The sequence below is a fragment of the Aquila chrysaetos genome, chromosome 5 (genome assembly GCF_900496995.4).
Source record: "Aquila chrysaetos chrysaetos chromosome 5, bAquChr1.4, whole genome shotgun sequence".
Taxonomy (NCBI): Eukaryota; Metazoa; Chordata; class Aves; order Accipitriformes; family Accipitridae; genus Aquila; species Aquila chrysaetos.
The window spans coordinates 528,311-545,416 of record NC_044008.1 but is presented as its reverse complement, the minus strand read 5'-3'; the positions used below and the strand labels follow the sequence as shown (position 1 = coordinate 545,416).

General features: G+C 51.8%; 1 protein-coding gene across 1 annotated transcript in view; it reads right to left on the bottom strand.

Annotated features, from left to right (window-relative positions):
• Nucleotides 1-17,106, bottom strand: part of SHANK3 (SH3 and multiple ankyrin repeat domains 3) — a 372,381-nt gene that overhangs the window by 30,962 nt on the left and 324,313 nt on the right. The window contains exons 19-22 of the mRNA XM_041123382.1: nucleotides 16,977-17,000; nucleotides 12,924-13,051; nucleotides 11,867-11,972; nucleotides 186-2,511 (exon numbers count right to left, since the gene is read on the bottom strand). Coding sequence (XP_040979316.1) covers nucleotides 186-2,511; nucleotides 11,867-11,972; nucleotides 12,924-13,051; nucleotides 16,977-17,000 — 2,584 coding nt within the window. The remainder of the gene's footprint in view (nucleotides 1-185; nucleotides 2,512-11,866; nucleotides 11,973-12,923; nucleotides 13,052-16,976; nucleotides 17,001-17,106) is intronic.

Sequence of the window (17,106 nt, the reverse complement as noted above, 5' to 3'; positions counted from 1 at the left end):
TGGAAAGCATGTCTCAGCATTGTCTCTCCCCGTGCAGCTGAGAAGTCCTGACATCTCTGAAATGCCCCTCAAAACACACCCTGGATCACTCGGCACAGTTACACTGTGCTTATGCACCCCCCTGTCCCCCCGGGTGCCTAAGCCCTGCACCCGCCCCCTCCCCTGGCCAGCGACCAGCATCTTACCGTGCCGCGACCACAGGTGACTTCTTCCCGGGATCTAACGTGGACCCGGCTGGTTCCTCCCCCAGTGATCGTGTATCCTTATTCAGTTGCTGTAGTCGGGAACTTAGCTCACTGATCACAGTTGGCTTGTCATCATCAGCCCCATGGATTGGCCTGCTCTCCATGGGGTCCCCCCATAGCTTGGACCTTCTCTGAAAGAGGTAGCGTGGCCGGCCAATGCTGGCTGATGCCAGAGTGGCCGCATGTTGCTGGGAGATGAGCTCGCTGTCCGAAGACTGCTTCAAAAGTGGGTCCCTGAAAGTAACTGGCCCCTTGCTGAGCTGGGACTTGAGTTTTGGCTTTGGAGGCACTGGTGGCTTCTCGAGTATAAAAGTTTGTCCATCCGCAAAGGAAGTGTATGTGTCAGTAGGCTCCCCGCTTTCTGAGGACAACGTAGACATGCTGGAGACCGTCGAGATGGTGCTTGTGGTCTCCAGGTGATGGTCACTTGAACTTCTGGTGTCCACCTCTTCCACTCCCGAGTCTGCAGCAGACTCTGGGGCTACGGGGGCATCAGAGGGCTTCCCTGAGGGTGTTCCGCCAGTGGTAGAAGGTGCTACTGCTGCCGCTGGTATGGATGGCGTGCTAGGCGTAGCCAGGTGGCTGACTGGTGTGCCAGGGGTGGTGACCAGTACCCCGTTTGCAAACTCATCTGGTGGAGGCACCAGCCCTATCTTGGCCAGCTCCTCCCTGGTCTCTTCGTCACTTGAAGACAACTGAGCTGGTGGGAGGGTAACCGTGTAGGGCTCCACTTCTTCCTCCGAACTCCCTTGTCCCAACGTCTTGTCAGAGGCTGGACTGACTGGAGGCTTTCCCACAGGACTGGGCTGGGTCTCTGCTTTGGGGGACTCTGCTGGCTCCGTGCATGCTTCAGGGACAGCTGGTTTCTCCTCTTTTACCTCAAGTCCAATCTCGTCTTGGCCATTACTTGTGGCGTGAACCATGATGAGGCCAGCGGTCTTCTGCTGTGATGTATCCACTATGCTAATAATCATGGACTTCTTGTCTTCTTGTTTTTTCTCCTCCTTCCCAGGTGTTTCTGTTCTTGCTTCAGTTTCTTTTCTCAGTGTGGATGGAGTCCCCCACTGGGTCTTAGTAGGGGCCAAAGTCCCAGAATCTGTTGCGATTGCCCCTTTGCCTCCAGGTGAGTACGCAGGGGACACCAAGCTCTCCAACTCCCCCCTCTCTGGTTCTTTGGTTTGGATGTCCACAAACAGGGGTGCTGCTCTGTCTGAGTCTGGGCTGTGGATCGGGGTGGGCGACCGGGATGGGACTTGAGTTGAGAGGGCCCGTTCCCTTGCGGCCAGCGCAAGCGCCAGTGGTGAGTTCGGATCCAAGGGCTTTCCTGTTAGGGGGTGGATGAACGTTGAGGATGAGCTGCTAATTAATGGCTTTAAAGCTGAGACAGGGGAAGGCAGTAGTACATCTCGGCTTCCTAACAACCGCTCATCAATAGACCTGGACTGCTGCAAGGATGGCATGTCGCTGCTGGGGGGGCTTCCTTCAATGGCCCCAACCGAGAGGAAGACAGTGGATTTCCGCCTCTCATCCAGACGACGGTCTCTGTCCTTCATGACTCCAGCAATGGCAGTGGCAAAGGGGATGCTTGTGGCTTCAACCTGAGCAATGCCAGTGTGGTGCTGATATTCCACTCCACTCAGGCGATGGCTCCTGCGGGTGGGAGAGGGCTCCCTTGTAAAGCCTCCGGTGATGGCCAGTGCTGCTCTCTCCTGTGCGTCCTCCACTTGTAACTGCTTAACAAGAGGACTCTTCTTCCTCTGTGGCTTGGTGGGAGCAAACAGGCTGACATTGAACTGACCCATGTTGGCATAAGGGTTGTCAATCACTCTCCCCTTCCTCTTCAGCTTCTCTGGAGGGGTTGCAGACGGGCCAGGCCGGGGGATCTCTGTTGGCTCCACGGGAAGATGAGAGGAATCCTGTAGGATTATCATGGATCGGGCCCTCTTCTGCCTTTCAGGGTAAGGAATGGAAGTCCTTGCCTGATCATACATCTCAGCTGCGCTAATGACCTGTGGGAGTCCATGGAGTTTAGCCTCCAGGCTTGGCTTAAAGCTTGATCTTATGGTATCATAAGCTCTTCCTGGGGGTGGAGGTGGCGAGAAGGATGGAGGGGGGCCTGTGTCAAAGTAATATGGAGAAGGAGGTGGGGGTGGGGCTGTCTGAGGTGGTGGTGGAATCCCGTGTCCTTCCCTAACAGTGTCTTGCATCGATGTGCTCCGGGGAAACTTCCCATCTAGCAAAGAAGCAGCAAGTTTCTCGTCTTCACCTGGAAAACAAGAAGAACAGTGAAGTCAGAGAGGACGTCTCCACAGAAACCAGAGCACGATAGTCACTGCAAATTGGATATATGACACCCTTTTCTTCCCTCCCACCACACTTTTTTTCTGAGGTGACTTTCCACTTCACCTTTTATTTGCTTGGTGCAAGCATTTGCAGTCTGGCCCTTTGCTTATGTTCACTTGGCACAGAAGGGCGGCCACATACTCTCAGTGTCTTACATTCTTTTAAATCCATCAGACAGTTGTGCCCAACACTTTCCAACCAGGCTGAACGCTCTCCGGACCAACGCAGCAATGACAGAATTGAACACTTGCTCGATCAAACCTCCTGACACCCAACTGCCAACGTGTGAGACAGCTGAGTGCAACCAGGTTGTGCAACTCACAGCAAACAGTGCCATCTCCCATGTGCGGGTTCTCACACTCTCCCGCTCGCTCTTCTTGTGTCACACTTCCCCCCTTTCCCCCGAGGGGCTACATATGCTTCAATGTGCTAGACTGAATTCAGAAGCAGGGTCTAGCAGAAACTTAAGTTATGTATGGCAAGAATTGGAGGTACCCAAGGAAGCCAGATTCTGCCATTCTTACTATTAACTTACTACCTGGGTGCACAGAGAGAGCTTTTCCAGGTACTTGTAATACTCAGTGAAAGTGCGTGAGAATCTTGCGAAGTAATAGGAGGAAAAATCCATTAATATAGCGACTACGGTGCAAGTATTTGCACGGATGCAAGTTAACCAGCCTAGCTTGATCCAGCCTTCTGCATCAGCCCACCCCTCTTCGCTACATCCTGCTTAGCTATGCTCATCGCTTACTTGCCATACATCCTTCTTTTCAGTCACAGTTCAGCTGTTTTCAAGGTTTCAAATTGCTCTTGAGAGAATGCTCAAGATGGCAGAAAGCCACGTCTTGGCACAGCAGCATGATGACCACCTGCTTTTTTGGCTCTAATGCTTCTTCTGTAATGTCCACCAGCATTCAAAGTGCTTTGGCAACTGTGCCTTGTATGGCATTAGCAATTTCACCAAATGCCTGCAGATGCAGAGTCTGCTGGGGGAAAAAGGGAGTATTTTGGCCAATAAGCACTGAACTTTACATTTCATCACATTGTTCAGACTGCCCCTGTGTTCAAAGCCATGCTGTTTTTGCTGAACACAGTTTGGGGATTTTTAATACCAAGGTAGCATAATGAACTGGAAGCATGAAACAAGTTCAAAGAGAGACTAGACAAAGCCATGGAGGATGCAAGTTTTTTTGGCTATTATGTGCACAGAAACCTCTGAACTGAAGACAGTACCTGCCTGGGTGAGTATTCAGGAGAAATATCACATCCTTGCCCTGTTTTCACTCTTCCCTGGGCATCTGCTTAAGAGCAATGCTTAAGACAGGATCCTGCACTAGGTGGAGCCATGGTTTGATTCAGTATAGACATTGTCATGTCCTTAATAGCATGAAGATCAAAAAAAAAAATTCATGCCTTTATGCTTATTTCTACTTCTCACCTGGGAATGGCCAAGAGCTGAAACAAGGAAATTTATGCAGCACTGAGCTCCGTTACCATGCCCAGACTGTTAAAGAACATGGCCTAGCACCATTAGAGCTTGTCTTAGGGATGTGCTGACCATCCTGTAGATAGGTACTACTGTGTCAAGTACAGAGCTATTTCAGGAAATATAACTGGAAAGCTGTTTCATCTTTCTCAGATTTCCTGATCTGCAAAGAGCAGACTGGCCAAGCGGCTGCCAGGCCAGAGGAAACACTGATTACCAACAGTCACTGGCTGCTGCAAGTTTTCGGCTGTCGACCGTGAACAGCTGTAGGTGTGGTAGCCTCCGTTCTACCTGTGAGCTCACAGTCCCTGCTGTGAAGTTCTTTTAAAGTGTTAAAAGCAAAGTATTTCAAGTGAAGGCGACAGTTAGATAATCTGAACGTATTCAAGGTGTGGGTAATAGTTTTTGTTTTATTTTACATAGCTGCTTCTACAATTATTTGTTTTATTCTCCCTATTCCCCACTTGTTATTTTTCTCTGCCGTTAAGCATCTCTCCTCCATTTTTTTCTTAAATGAGAAGGGGAGCACTATGGAAAACAATATCCAAAGCACTACCAAGTTCAATGAGGAGCTGCACATCTCAAAAGGACCTAAACAGGAATGGGCCAGCAGGAACTCCATGAATTTCAACAAGGACAGATGCAAAGTCCCACACCTGAGAAGGAAGAAGCCCCTTGCAACTGGACAGGCTGGGGACTGGCTGGCTGGGAAGCAACTCTGTGGAAGAGAACTTGGGGGGCTTGGTAGGCAGCGAGGTGAACATGGGCTGGCCCTGTGCCTCAGCAGCAAAGCCCAACAGCGTCCTGGGCTGCGTGAACAGGAGCAAAGACAACAGACAGAGCAAAGGGGTTATCCCTCTCACTCCCAATCATGAGACCACATCTACAATACTGCATCCAGTTTTGGGGCCCCCAATAAAAGAAATACATCAACAAACTGAAGGGAGTTCAGTGGAGAGCCACCAAGACGGTCAGGACTGGAGCTCTTGCTCTGTCTGGAGAGGCTGAGGGAGCTGGGCTTGTTCAGCTGGCAGAAGGAATGGCTTTTGGGGGGACATAACAGCAGCCTTCTGGTACCTACAGGAGGTTATAAAGAAGATAAAGCCAGGCTTTTCACAGTGGTACATGGTGGGAGGACAAGAGGCCATGGTGGGGGACAAGAGACATTGGGCAAAACTGAAATGAGAGGTTTTGACTCGATAAAAGGAGAAATTTTATGATGAGGGCAGTCAAGCAGTGGAACAGCCTGCCCAGAAAGGGTGTGCAGTCTCCATCTTTGGAGGTTTTCAAGACCAGACTGGATAAAACCCTCAGCAACATGACTTGATGTCATAGCTGACCCTGCTTTGAGATGGAGGTTGGACTAGAGACCTCCTCCTTCCAACCTGAATTATCCTTTGATCCTACGACAGAACAGTCGCTTCATTACAGTTCTGGTTCCCAAGCTGACCATCTCTACAACCCCACTCCTTGGAATAGCGGGAATAATATCTGTTCCCTGTGAAAACAAATGTCTCCTTTTGGTCCTCAGCAAGAAAATCAACACATAGGAGAGATCACTGATGGGAGAGAGGGGAGGAAAGCAAATTCTTGGCAAGCTTTTCCTACACTACCTGCAACTCACCATTCTGACATAGCTCCTCTGTTCGCTGTATCTGCGTGCTTGCCATCCAAGTCCTGCATAAACAACTACATCCACTCACACATGTCCCTCTCCTCCTCTCCATGCAGCTTGCTCACTCCCTATATTCTGTTGACAACACTGCCTCGATACGCCACTTCTCCATCTCTCCTCCAGTCCTGCAGATCAAACGCATATCTAGCCTGGTGTGCTGCCTGGCAGCGGCCAATAATAATTGCCTGAGGAAGCATATAAGAACACAGCAAGCACGCAGGGTTGCTTCGCCCCTCCCAAATACTCTGCCAGCTTCCAGCAATTTGCTGATCAAGAGCTGGCTGAGTCAGACTGTCTTTGTGTTTAACCCTTGGCAGACTTTCTTCTTCTTCCAGAAACTTGGCAGTGCTCTTTGAACTCATGCAAATTTCTTGCACTCCCAACATCCTGCAGCAGTGAGCTCTGCGGCTTACCAGCACCGTGTGCAGAATTACCTCCTTTTTTTTCTTTGAAATTCCATCTATCAGTTTAATTTGATGCCCATTTGGTCTGTAAAGACCTTTTACAAGGCTTTCTTCGAATTGTGTTGCTGTGTTATTATGTTCTCTTATTCAAATCTTTCACTACCCATTCCTACTGTGATAGCGAATTTTGTAAAATCCAGCCTTCATGATAGGAAGAAACTCCTCACTGATGTTTAAATGTGATCACACAGGCAAAATGAAACCTCTCCCTTAACATGGAGAAGCATCTGTTTATAGTTAAGCATGAGACTAATCATTGCTGAGTTTTATTTACTGTCTACACAGGATACAATACTGCTCAGGGAGTCTCTGAAGTTGAACAAAGGCAACCAGTAATCCCTTGGGAGCAGGCTTTGAAATGTGATGTCTTGATTAAGTCTTGAATTTATGAATTGCGTTCAGTCCTTGCAGAGCAGGCTGGACCCTGCACAGACCCCTGCAGAGGTAATGAGCATACAGCCATACAGAAATCCTCCTGGTGAAAGCAGTGCTGAGGACAAGGGTCCTCCTAAAAGCTACAAGACCGGTGAAACCATCCTGGCAGTTTTTAACTTGAAATGGAAAGAGAATCTATTTGAGTTTATCTAAAATGCTGGTAGCTGAAAGCATGGCTCTCTTTTATCCAACTCCACTCCTGCTGACTAAAATGTTAATTACTTGTTGTGAATATGCTCATTTTTCACTTTTATCTTAACATTTGCCTGTTGCTAAATGCTGTGCTGGGCAATGGGCAGACCTTGGCCCAGGGCATGGGCAGTCTGCAGGAGAAGGAGCCTGACCAACTCCTGCAGCATTTGGAGCCCTTCTACACAGCTCCGTGGTACCCAAGAAAATGGCATGGCAGCTCTCCACCAATGTGCGCACCCTCAGAACAGGCTATGAGCCGACACGAAAAGTCTCCAGTGACGAGCCTCAGCCAGACTCTAACATGCAGTGTGACACTGAGGGAAGGTAGTTCTTTTAAACTGGTAGCACCTAAACTAGATTGTCCTTTCATTCTGTTGGATCTCGACCCAGCTATTACCGGCTTGCCATTTACTATTCCCCTGTGTCGCAGGATCATGCACGGCGTCTGTGCTGTTTCCCGGCACTCCCCGCTGCCAGCGACCGAGCACTCCCGCCTCCTCCAGACCTCCTCCCTCTACCACACATGGATGGGCTGCCAGATGAACGTGAAACCTTGGGAGCTATTCCAGCTTCTCCGGAGGGATGGTGGAGGTGGGGCTGACCTCTGAGAAAAGAGAGCATCTGCCTGTTGCAAATGGCATGACCCTCTGTGTGCTGCCCGTGATCTCCCTCTGTGCCTGGTCCATCTTCTGTGTGCATAACTGCAAGATTAAACTTCAATGACAAATAAACAAACCTGTCCCTTTGCTAACTGCCATTGAGATTTTGTCTCTCAGTTCTCTTCAAACAGCATATACTGTGTCTTCCTCGTAGGGGGGGATATATGCTTCCTACAAAGAGCAACAAGACATCACCAGGATCAAACTCAGAGGTTGGCGCATGCAAGAATAAAGAGCTTGAGTCAAAACGGAGCCTCCAGCGACCAGCAAGGACTGTCGAAGAACCCTGCCTCCGAGCACCCAGAGTAACTGGTCTGAAATGAAAATCACGGCCTGGGTGCATGCCTGAAGTGCAGCTTGGCAATGCCACAAGCCTCACGGCAACCCCTCTCTGCAATTCACAGCATGCTCAACGCATTATTAATCTCCAAGGAAAATACAAAAACTCTCCATAATGCTTTTGGGCCTGTTGCCATAACAGCCTAAATCCCTGTGAGAATCTAACTCTGCGCATTAATTTGGGCTAGCTAATGAGGTGGCTCTCTCCAGAGCACACCCCACTGTTGCCAGCCTTGCTTTCCCCGTGCAGGGATGGCAGAACAGCTCCCAACGCTACCCCTGAGCTAGAGCAGAAAGGTGCCAAGTGCCGCGGCTTCGCTCATGTCCAGAAGCAGAAAGCGGGCGAGCATCACTGTCCTCTGGTGTGCAGGGCTGACATCAGCCCCAGGCAACAACAGAACTGGCAGGAGGAGGAGGAAAGACCACTGCCCTTCAGAGAGCAGTGATATAACAGTACTGTGCTGGCTGCTACAGCACAAAGCTTAAATTGGAGCTCGGGTGAATCCGAGAACCTGTTCAGAAAAGCAGAAAGCATTGGGAGTTCACCCAGGACCAGGGAAGGATGGTCCTGGAATGGGATCTGGGGAGGGCTGCCAGCCCTGGTGGCAGAGCTGCCCTCACCCTGACAGACCTTCACACAGCCAAGTAAGGTGCACACTCAGCCCCGAGCTGGCAGAGCAGGAGGAGCCCGGCATACTCAATGTCTTTTTGAACACCGTCACCCCTTATTTCCTCAGCAGTGACAACGCTTAGTCAGTAAGGTGCATCTGTCACCTACAGCCAGCGCCTGCAGCCCATCGTGTTTCTAACTGACACGGGGACACACGCTACTTCTATCCATGCAAAACCACCATCTACATCATCTTGAATTTGCTCAGGGGGGGAGACTTAGCAGGTACCATGATGGTTCTGCAGACTTTCAAGTGTTTTTAACTTCTGATGCTGGAGCAGATGGCGTGGTAGCTATCTTGGAAGTCTGACAAAGATTTTCTTTTCTATCAGCCTCCCCACTGCAATGCATTTCTTTTCTTCACATTTTTGTCGAAATATTTCTTCCATTCTGCTTTCTTTGTGCCCGTCAAGGGTTAACTACCTCTCTCTCAATAAATTTTTAGATGCAAACATGAAATGCTTTGATCTTTTGTCACAAGTCCCTGGGAGTCTAAACCAGCTGTGTAATATGCAAATAATTCAGAGCATTTCTTCACCAAAAAACCAAACCAACCAACCAATCCCTGCTTATTTTTCATCTAGTTCCTTACTTTTGGTAGTGATTTTTATCATGAAGTCAACTGACTGTACAGCGTATGAGCCTGTCATGGTGGGTGTGAAATGACAGCTCAAGAAGGACTTCTAAAACAAGCCAATTGCAACCCAATTTCTACTGTTTGGCTGTTTTCTATTTTAGCTTATCTGGAATTCCACCAAAATGAGCCCGTTTCTAAGAGGCACTGCTTTTGGTGTGTATTGTGGCAGGCAAACTGGAAACAAGAAGTTGCTGTCCCCTCCTCAGCAGGAATTGCTCCCTTTCGGTGCAGACAGACGCATGCCATTCTTGGATTGAGCATAATTAAGAGCTATGTGTGATTTTTTCCCTGTATTTATTGTTGGGTTGTGCTTGGATGCTGTGCTTGTGACAGCTGCAGTCATTCCTGCTCAGAACAGGGCATCTCCAGGTCTGCTTTTAATCTTCCCTGATGCAGATTAAATTTAGCGTTTCTAATCCCCTTGCTGCACACTGCGTGTAGCTCTAACGGCTGGGAATCCCGTGCAAGGATCAGGGTCTCAGTGCTCTAGGTGCTGAACAAAAAAGATGTACACGGGACATTACACTCTATGCTCATGACCATATAAACCCTACACACAACCCAACAAACCTTACAGTTGTATAAACCCTACAAACTTCGAATCCCTCTTCTCACAGTTCTCTGCATACAGAGATCCTTGACAGTACACCTGCATGAGTGTCACACAACAAGCTGTAGGTTTAGAGGGACTTCCCGAGTCATTGACTCTGCTTTCACAAGCACAAAGGAGCTCCTTATGGGCAAGTATTTAATATTTAATGAATACTTTTCCAATTTATGATCTATTACTGGGTGAAGATGCTGTTTCACACAATAGATCCCCTTTAATATGATTTCCAGCTGTTTGTGGCTTGATTGAACCTTGAACAACTTCTGCTTAGAAGCATTTTCACAAACATTCTCACACATAAACCAAACATCTAGGATATAGTTTGCAAAATAAACATGCACTTTAGACACCACTGGCCGCTGCATGTTTGTCTGCCAGGCAGCCGTAAACCTCGGTGGTCACTAGATACTACTTACAGTCAATGGGCACCTGTGCAGGATTCACCTCTAAGATCAAGACATCAGATAAATCATGTTAAAAGTGCCTATTTCCCTCTGGTCACTATAGAGGGTTCCTGCGCACTTTACTTGGATGGAAATCTCTGCATTGTTAACATATAAGGCTGGATGAGATGAATCCCATCCTGCATGTGCTACTGATCATTTTTACCTTCATGAGAAAATTAACTGGTTACTCCTGCTTTAGCAAGTCCACGGGTTGGTGCTGTGGTGATCCCAGGCACCAAGGCAGGCAGCTCTGCTCCCTTTCTACCATGTACATTAACAGTATTGCAACGTATGAGCAACTAATAAATGCCTGCCTTCACTTCCAACACTGCATCTCATCATCTGCTCGGCCCAGGTTCTATTTCAGCTCTTCAGAGGTACGGGAGCTTTCTGACTGCAGATTTCATGGTAGGACAGCAGCTTTATCAACATGGTCTATAAGTACAAACCAGGGCAGTCCCTTAAACACCCACTTTTTTTTTTTTTTTTTTTAAGATTATCTCTCCTAGTTTGTTTTTCAGATTAATCATATACACATTTGATTAACTACTACTCTCAGACCAGTCTCACATGGGACTACAGGTACCAGCTGCTCTCATACAAACATGAATGTGAAGCACGTATGCACAGCAATTCTGTGGCTCTGTACATTAAAAAGTACATTTTGAATACTAACCCTTGCATTTTTAACTAATTTTTACATTCTTGCTGGGGTTGTGCTGCTCTCAGCTGCACCTTGAAGCAGAATTTACTTTCTATTTACTTATTTTGTGTGTTAAACACACAATCTGTTTTGGCATCACCATTACTATCAAATGATGTCTTGGGGTTACTTAAAATTCACACTTGCCACAGAGCACACCACCTTTCTCTCTGGCCCCTTTCCTCCTACCCTCAGTTCCTCCATGTAAGTGATAACACACTCTCCCCAGCTCCAACCTGCACAGCCCTTAGACCTTGCTAACACTGTGGCTTGCTGTTACCACCTGGATGGAACCCACCAATACACAAAATCAGGAGAAGAAAATGAGACGCCTGTACTGTCATTGTGCCACCGGCCCTTGCTCACTCTGCCTCATCCACCCATCTCCCTCCTCCAGCATATTTTTGGTTTTAGTTGCACTCTAAACCTTTTGGGACAGGGTCTAAAGATCCTGACATAGTCCATAGATGAGTGCCTGTTCCAGACCCTGTCATTTCTCCTTAGAAAAAAATTCAGTTGTTACCTGCTCCATTGTCTGTCTCTGACACCTCATGGTTTTACGCTCAACCACCCACATGTTCAGCACACTGCACGCCCAGCCCAGCTGCTACATGGGCAGACAGAAAATCACCCCCTGACCCTCATTTGCCAGCACGGAGGGTGGGAGAAACTCCCCTATGCCTGGAAGTGCCATAAAGAGACTGAGAAAGCAAGGCACCTCTGGAGGTCTCCAGTCCAACCTTCTGCTCAGAGCAGGACCACCGTCAGCGTTAGAACAGGTTTCTCAAGACACGTGCAACCTTCAAAGTAGAAATCCCATTAAACATCCCCTCTTCAAAAATCTTTAGTTACAAGCCACTAGAGCGGGCTGAGTCTTTCCTGCAGGTTCCTGTGCAGGCATGAATGCTCCACGGGGATGACCTTTCCTCTTTAGGAAGGGATTTCCCCCCAGTTTGCCTTACCTACAGATTTTGTCCGTGGAATTCCTTTGCGCAGTGAAACATGGGGCTTCTCAGCTCCTGCAAGGACCCCCGAGTGTGCTGCCATACCCTGGCGTTCAAAGAGTGACTGGAAGACAAAAAAAGGAAATTTCCATTCTGGACATCAGCGAGACTCAGCTGAAAGGACACAACGCTTCATCTCAGTCCACCCGATCCTTCTGACTGCAGGTGAAGCTGGGGCTCTACCCCCACGACAGCCTGCACGCCAGACCCTGTCCCTGCCGCCCCGTGCCTGCAGCCCGGACTGCCACAGCCCCAGGAGGGGACGCTTCCCTGGGGACAAGGATGGACCCCCTCCCCACCTCTACCTTTGACTGTCCATCTTCTGTGATGCCCCATCCAGCATGTCTCCAAAACCTATGCTACTGCTCTTTGAAGGGTTAATCCTCCCTCCCTCTCTCCTGCTTGCCCGCTCCCCCTGCCTACCTGCTCCCCCCTGCTGGCTCTCGGGCACTTTGTGCCCAGGGTGGGGTGGCATAGTGATGCCGACTCCAGCAGCAGCCTTCCTCCCGTGGGAAGGCTTCGCTCAGGCCAGTCTCTGCTCAGAAGCAGCCTGTCCCATTTTACCTCCTGCTCCAGAAGCTGCCTCCCACTGCCTGCAGCACTTTCACAATCCAGACAGCCTGGAGCTGGCAGCCCCACTCCTACTCCATCCATGCTTCCCCTCAGAGACAGCGTTTTTCTCTTCTTTGAGTCCTCCTAATTTCCAGCTTCACATCCAGAAAATTGCAGCCAGACTAAGCTCTCCGGCTCAGCTTTCCACACTCCTTCAGATCTGCTCTTACGTCCTCCCCGGGGCAATCCCGTACTGGTGAGCAAGCAAGTGCCAAACAGCCCAGGTCAGCTCCTCTACCACCTGCCCGGACTCCTGCTCTGTGTCTCTGTCTCCCCCCAGATTCTCTCCTTCCACTCCCCTGGGGGAACCCACTCCCCAACGTGACTCTGTCATGCTGGCAGTCAGCATCTGTGACAGCACGATGTGCCCTTCCCTCTCCCACCGCGAGCCCTCCTCTCTCACACTGATTTCTGCTGGCGTGATGCGCCGGCTTGTTGGTCGCTGCTTCACAGTGGCTGCCCTAGAATCTGCTTCGACAATGTCTGCTCTCAGCGCGGGTTCGGCTGCTGCCAAAATCTCATCCAGTTTCTCTGTAAATCCAAACATAAAAGCAATCTGGTTAGCAAGGGCCGCCGTACCAAGGCAGCTCCCCTACGACAGGCCCATCCCCTGCAGCACGGCTGAGCAGGGAGTGAACGTCCCCGTAGGGAGAACGTGGTTCATAGGCCTGTTGAGCACAGAGCTGAGGAAGCGGCCGCTCAGTCGTCTCCTCCCCAGCAAGCGGCTAACGAAGGTTTTGGAGGTGTTTCTGGAGCCGCCCACCCGCCAACGATGCACAACCAGGCACCGGCCTGGCTCAGCTGGGGGACCCGCAGCCGACGGCCCGGCGTGGCGGCACCGCACCGTGCCACTTTCCCACCCTGGCTGCACCGCACCGTGCCACTTTCCCACCCTGGCGGCACCGCACCGTGCCACTTTCCCACCCTGGCGGCACCCGGCGCGGCTGCACCGCGTGGGCCCCCCTGACCAGCCTGCCTGACCTGTGGGGTCTGACCTGCCAGCACCCCTGCTCCTAGCTGTGCCACACTTTGAGGAAGCCTCGATCCTTACATTGAAAGAGCAAATTTTTGCCCAGATATATTTTTGATATTCAGAATGAGACTGAGTTGGGCAAAGGGGGGTGTAGGCAGCGGCTGCAACACGGCAGGTAAAGGGAACCCACGTGCTGCGGGGACCACAAGCAACGCAGAAGTCTGCGGGACTCAGTCTGGCTCCAGCACAACCAGTGTCATCCCAGTGTCTGTTTGGGACAAGCTGGGACGTGTCCTCCCCGAAGGACTCGTGGCCAAATGGCCCCGAGGGGAGTAACCTGGCCCCCGTGCACCCCCGTGGCGTAGGCTGGGGCTGTCGGTGCCCGCCCGGGCTGTGGTGCAGCAGCACCATCCACAGAGCCGTCACGGCCACGTCTGTGCCGCCACAGGCCTGACCCACACACTGGCTCTCAGGCTTGACCTTGGCCCCGTCTCATTGCAGCAGACCTGCCTGACAGGCTGGACTCGTGGTTGAAGGTGAGAGACCTCGGTCTGGCCTGCCCGAGGCGCTTGGGGGTGTGGGGCCTGGCAGGCCCCCAGCCCGTCAGCGGTGCGACCATGTCTGTCCTTTGACCATGTCTGTCCTTTGACCATGTCTGTCTTTCGGGGAGCGGCCGGCCCTCGCTGCTCTCCCAGCCTGCAGAGCAGCCCCGGTCTGCAGTGCTCACACCGCTCGTGCCAGGAGGGCGTGCGTACCCACTCGGACACAGCACCAGCCCTGGCTGCCGCTGGAGTTTTCTCTCTGGGGCTGTAAAGCACCCTGAAACTCAGGACATCAGAAAGGGCAGCAGGCAGATGCAAGCCACCGTCACCGCTGACCCCTCCTGAGCTCCCTCCGGGTGCAGCCAGAGCCGAGCTAACGAAGGCTGCTGGGCTGGTGCTCAGCCTGTGCAGGGTCCATGCACGTCTGCCTGCCTCCTGCTCCGACAGCTCCCTGGGCCGGGCAGGGCTGAGTCTGTTGGCTCCATGTCATACATGGTGTCAGCTGGCCCTGGAACGCGGCCGTCACGCTGGCACGGTGCTGTGCTGGAGCTGATGGGTCTGCCTTGGCATTCATCAAGACTGGATGCCTCTACTGCCACAGCACAACCAATGCAACCGTCCCAGTAAATTGCCCAGGGAGAGGGGAGAACACGTGCAGCCTAAGGCTGACAACCTGTGCCTGCGTTCAAGTAAGGCTTGTAAACTTCTGGGCTCCTTCCAGCCTGGCTGCTGAACTTGGGACTGTGAAATGTCACTGCTGTGGTGTGGGAGCTGCTGATCCTCATGACGTGAGCGACCTGGAGTGCTGTGACCATCAGGCCTGTATTCCTACAAAACCCTGCCGGGGGCCAATATGACTCACGGACCAGCTTCAGTACCTCCACACACTATGGCCAGGGCAGCTGCGTGGCAGTTTGCAAGGCAGCATTCCTGAGCAATAGAAACTAAAAATGAGTCCCAAACATTTCAGCCCAGTCTGTGGAGGAGTGAGCCCTACGCAAACATTGATGCCAAGTACTCTTTGCCAAGGGGACCTAGGTGCCCTCTGAGGCCAGCACCCTTGGTGGCAGGTATCCACCAAGGCCCTGGGACTAAGGATCTGCACCTGCTCCAAGGAAACAGCTCAGGCCAGCTCCTGAACTTCCTTGGCACAAGACCTCCAGTAGCCAACCATCCTTGTCTCTGGGGGACTTCATGGTTCCTCCTCCTCACTGGCGTGCGACTCTCATGCTGCGCTCACCACAAGGGCCCAGGGCAGTTCAGCTTGCTCAGAGGGGAGCTGGCTCATCCCTTATGGCCAAACACCACTGAGCAACTGCGTGGACCTCTAACAGCCAAGCCTCAGGAGGAGACAGGCCATGGGCTGATTCTAAAGACCATGTGCTGGAAACCTGCCTCATCAGTGGCTCTGGAAGCTGCTCCGGGCAGCCCTGTAGCGATGTTAGTTTGGGGACCCCAGTGCTGTGAGAGGAGTAACAGCGATGCTCAGCCCTCTCCACCCACCTCTCCTTCCAGCTTTATTCTACTTTCCCTCTCTTAATGCCATTAGAGCGCATGGAGACACATCGCCACCAACTGCACTTTGTAACTGCCATCCCTTTGTGGGAGACAGACCCCCCCAGGAATGGGTGCACCCTGATGGCTCTGGCTGTCCGAAGTGGCAAAAGCTTTCCACCACGCACTTCGAGATGGCCACCTTCAATGTCAGGACATCCCTGGTGACCTTCAGCTGATCATTCTGATCCATGGGACCTCTGCATTACCTCCACCTCTGGGTACTGACAGATCTGCTCGGTATAGAGGAGGTCTGGGGAGGTCCCTCAGAGACCTCCGGCTCGTAAGCCCTGCTCAGCTTCTTCCCTATGCTATCACTGTTACCGTGGAAGAGTTGGTCCCTCACTTTTCCTGTTCCTTGGGAAAGAGTTCTCTACCTTCACACTACCAGGACAGAGAGTTTTGCTTCTGAAAGGCTAAGAACTGGGCTCAGGTCTCTAGGCTCCCTCCCCTCTACCCTGTGCCTGTGTTGGAGAAATGCAGAGCTCTGTGCTGGCACAGGATGAGCCTTCTTGCTCCATTCAGGATTGTCCATTACTGGCTCTCAGCCCTGGCAAAAAACCTCCTGTTTTTGTAGCGTCCCTCATGCAATGTCCACATGGACACCGTGTAGTGTAACTGTCACGTATGGAGCCCTGCTGCAATCAGCTTTACCCCAGCCAGCTTGGGCACCGATAACGTTGCTTTTATGGGGGGTGGCCCTCTCCACCTGGAGCCAGGACACTTAACAGCCAAACTAGCTCTCCCCCAGCTAACTGGGGTATCCCCTTTGGGCTGCCACCAAACTCCGTCTGCAGCGCAGGTACATCCTCAGGTGCTCCCTCAGTGCAGGACCGCCGGGAGCAGCAGGACAGCCTGTGCAGAGGCAGAAGCAGAGGCAGCACCTGCGTTGCTGGACATGGCAAAGAGCGTGGTTGCCACTCCATCGGACTGAGCTCCAGAGGCCTGCCCCGGGGGCTGAAGGAAGCTGTACTTAGAACCCCACATGCGGGGACATTTCTGTGCAAGGCTTTTTCACCGTGGAGCAAACATAAAGCTAGTACAACACCTGGGGAAGTCAGCCCTGGAGATTTATGGGGCCTGGCTGGCAAGCGGGCATTCCTGCCCATGCCCAACAGAAGCCCAACATGACCGCGCCGATTTTGGCCTTTCTGCTGCCCCGCCAGAGCCGTACGTGGCGGCTGCTCTCCATGGCGGCGGTGCCGGGCAGGAGGCTGACCAGCAGAGCTCTGGCTCCCTTGGGCTGAGCCTTCCCATGACAACTAGTGGACGGTGACCTGGGCCAGTCCCTTGGGGTGCACCGTGCATGCCCGTGTGGGGCGGACTGGGTGCCGGCTGGGTGGCTGACGGGGAAGGGAGGAGCCCCAGGATGTGCGGTTTCACTCACCCCCTTTTCTTCTCCGCATGGAGGCTTGGAATCAAGAAACAAAAGACAACATGAATGGCATGCACAGTTCCTGCTTTCATTCCCAGCTCCAGCCTCGCTGCCTGCCTGCTGTGCCTCTTCCCCGCACGCT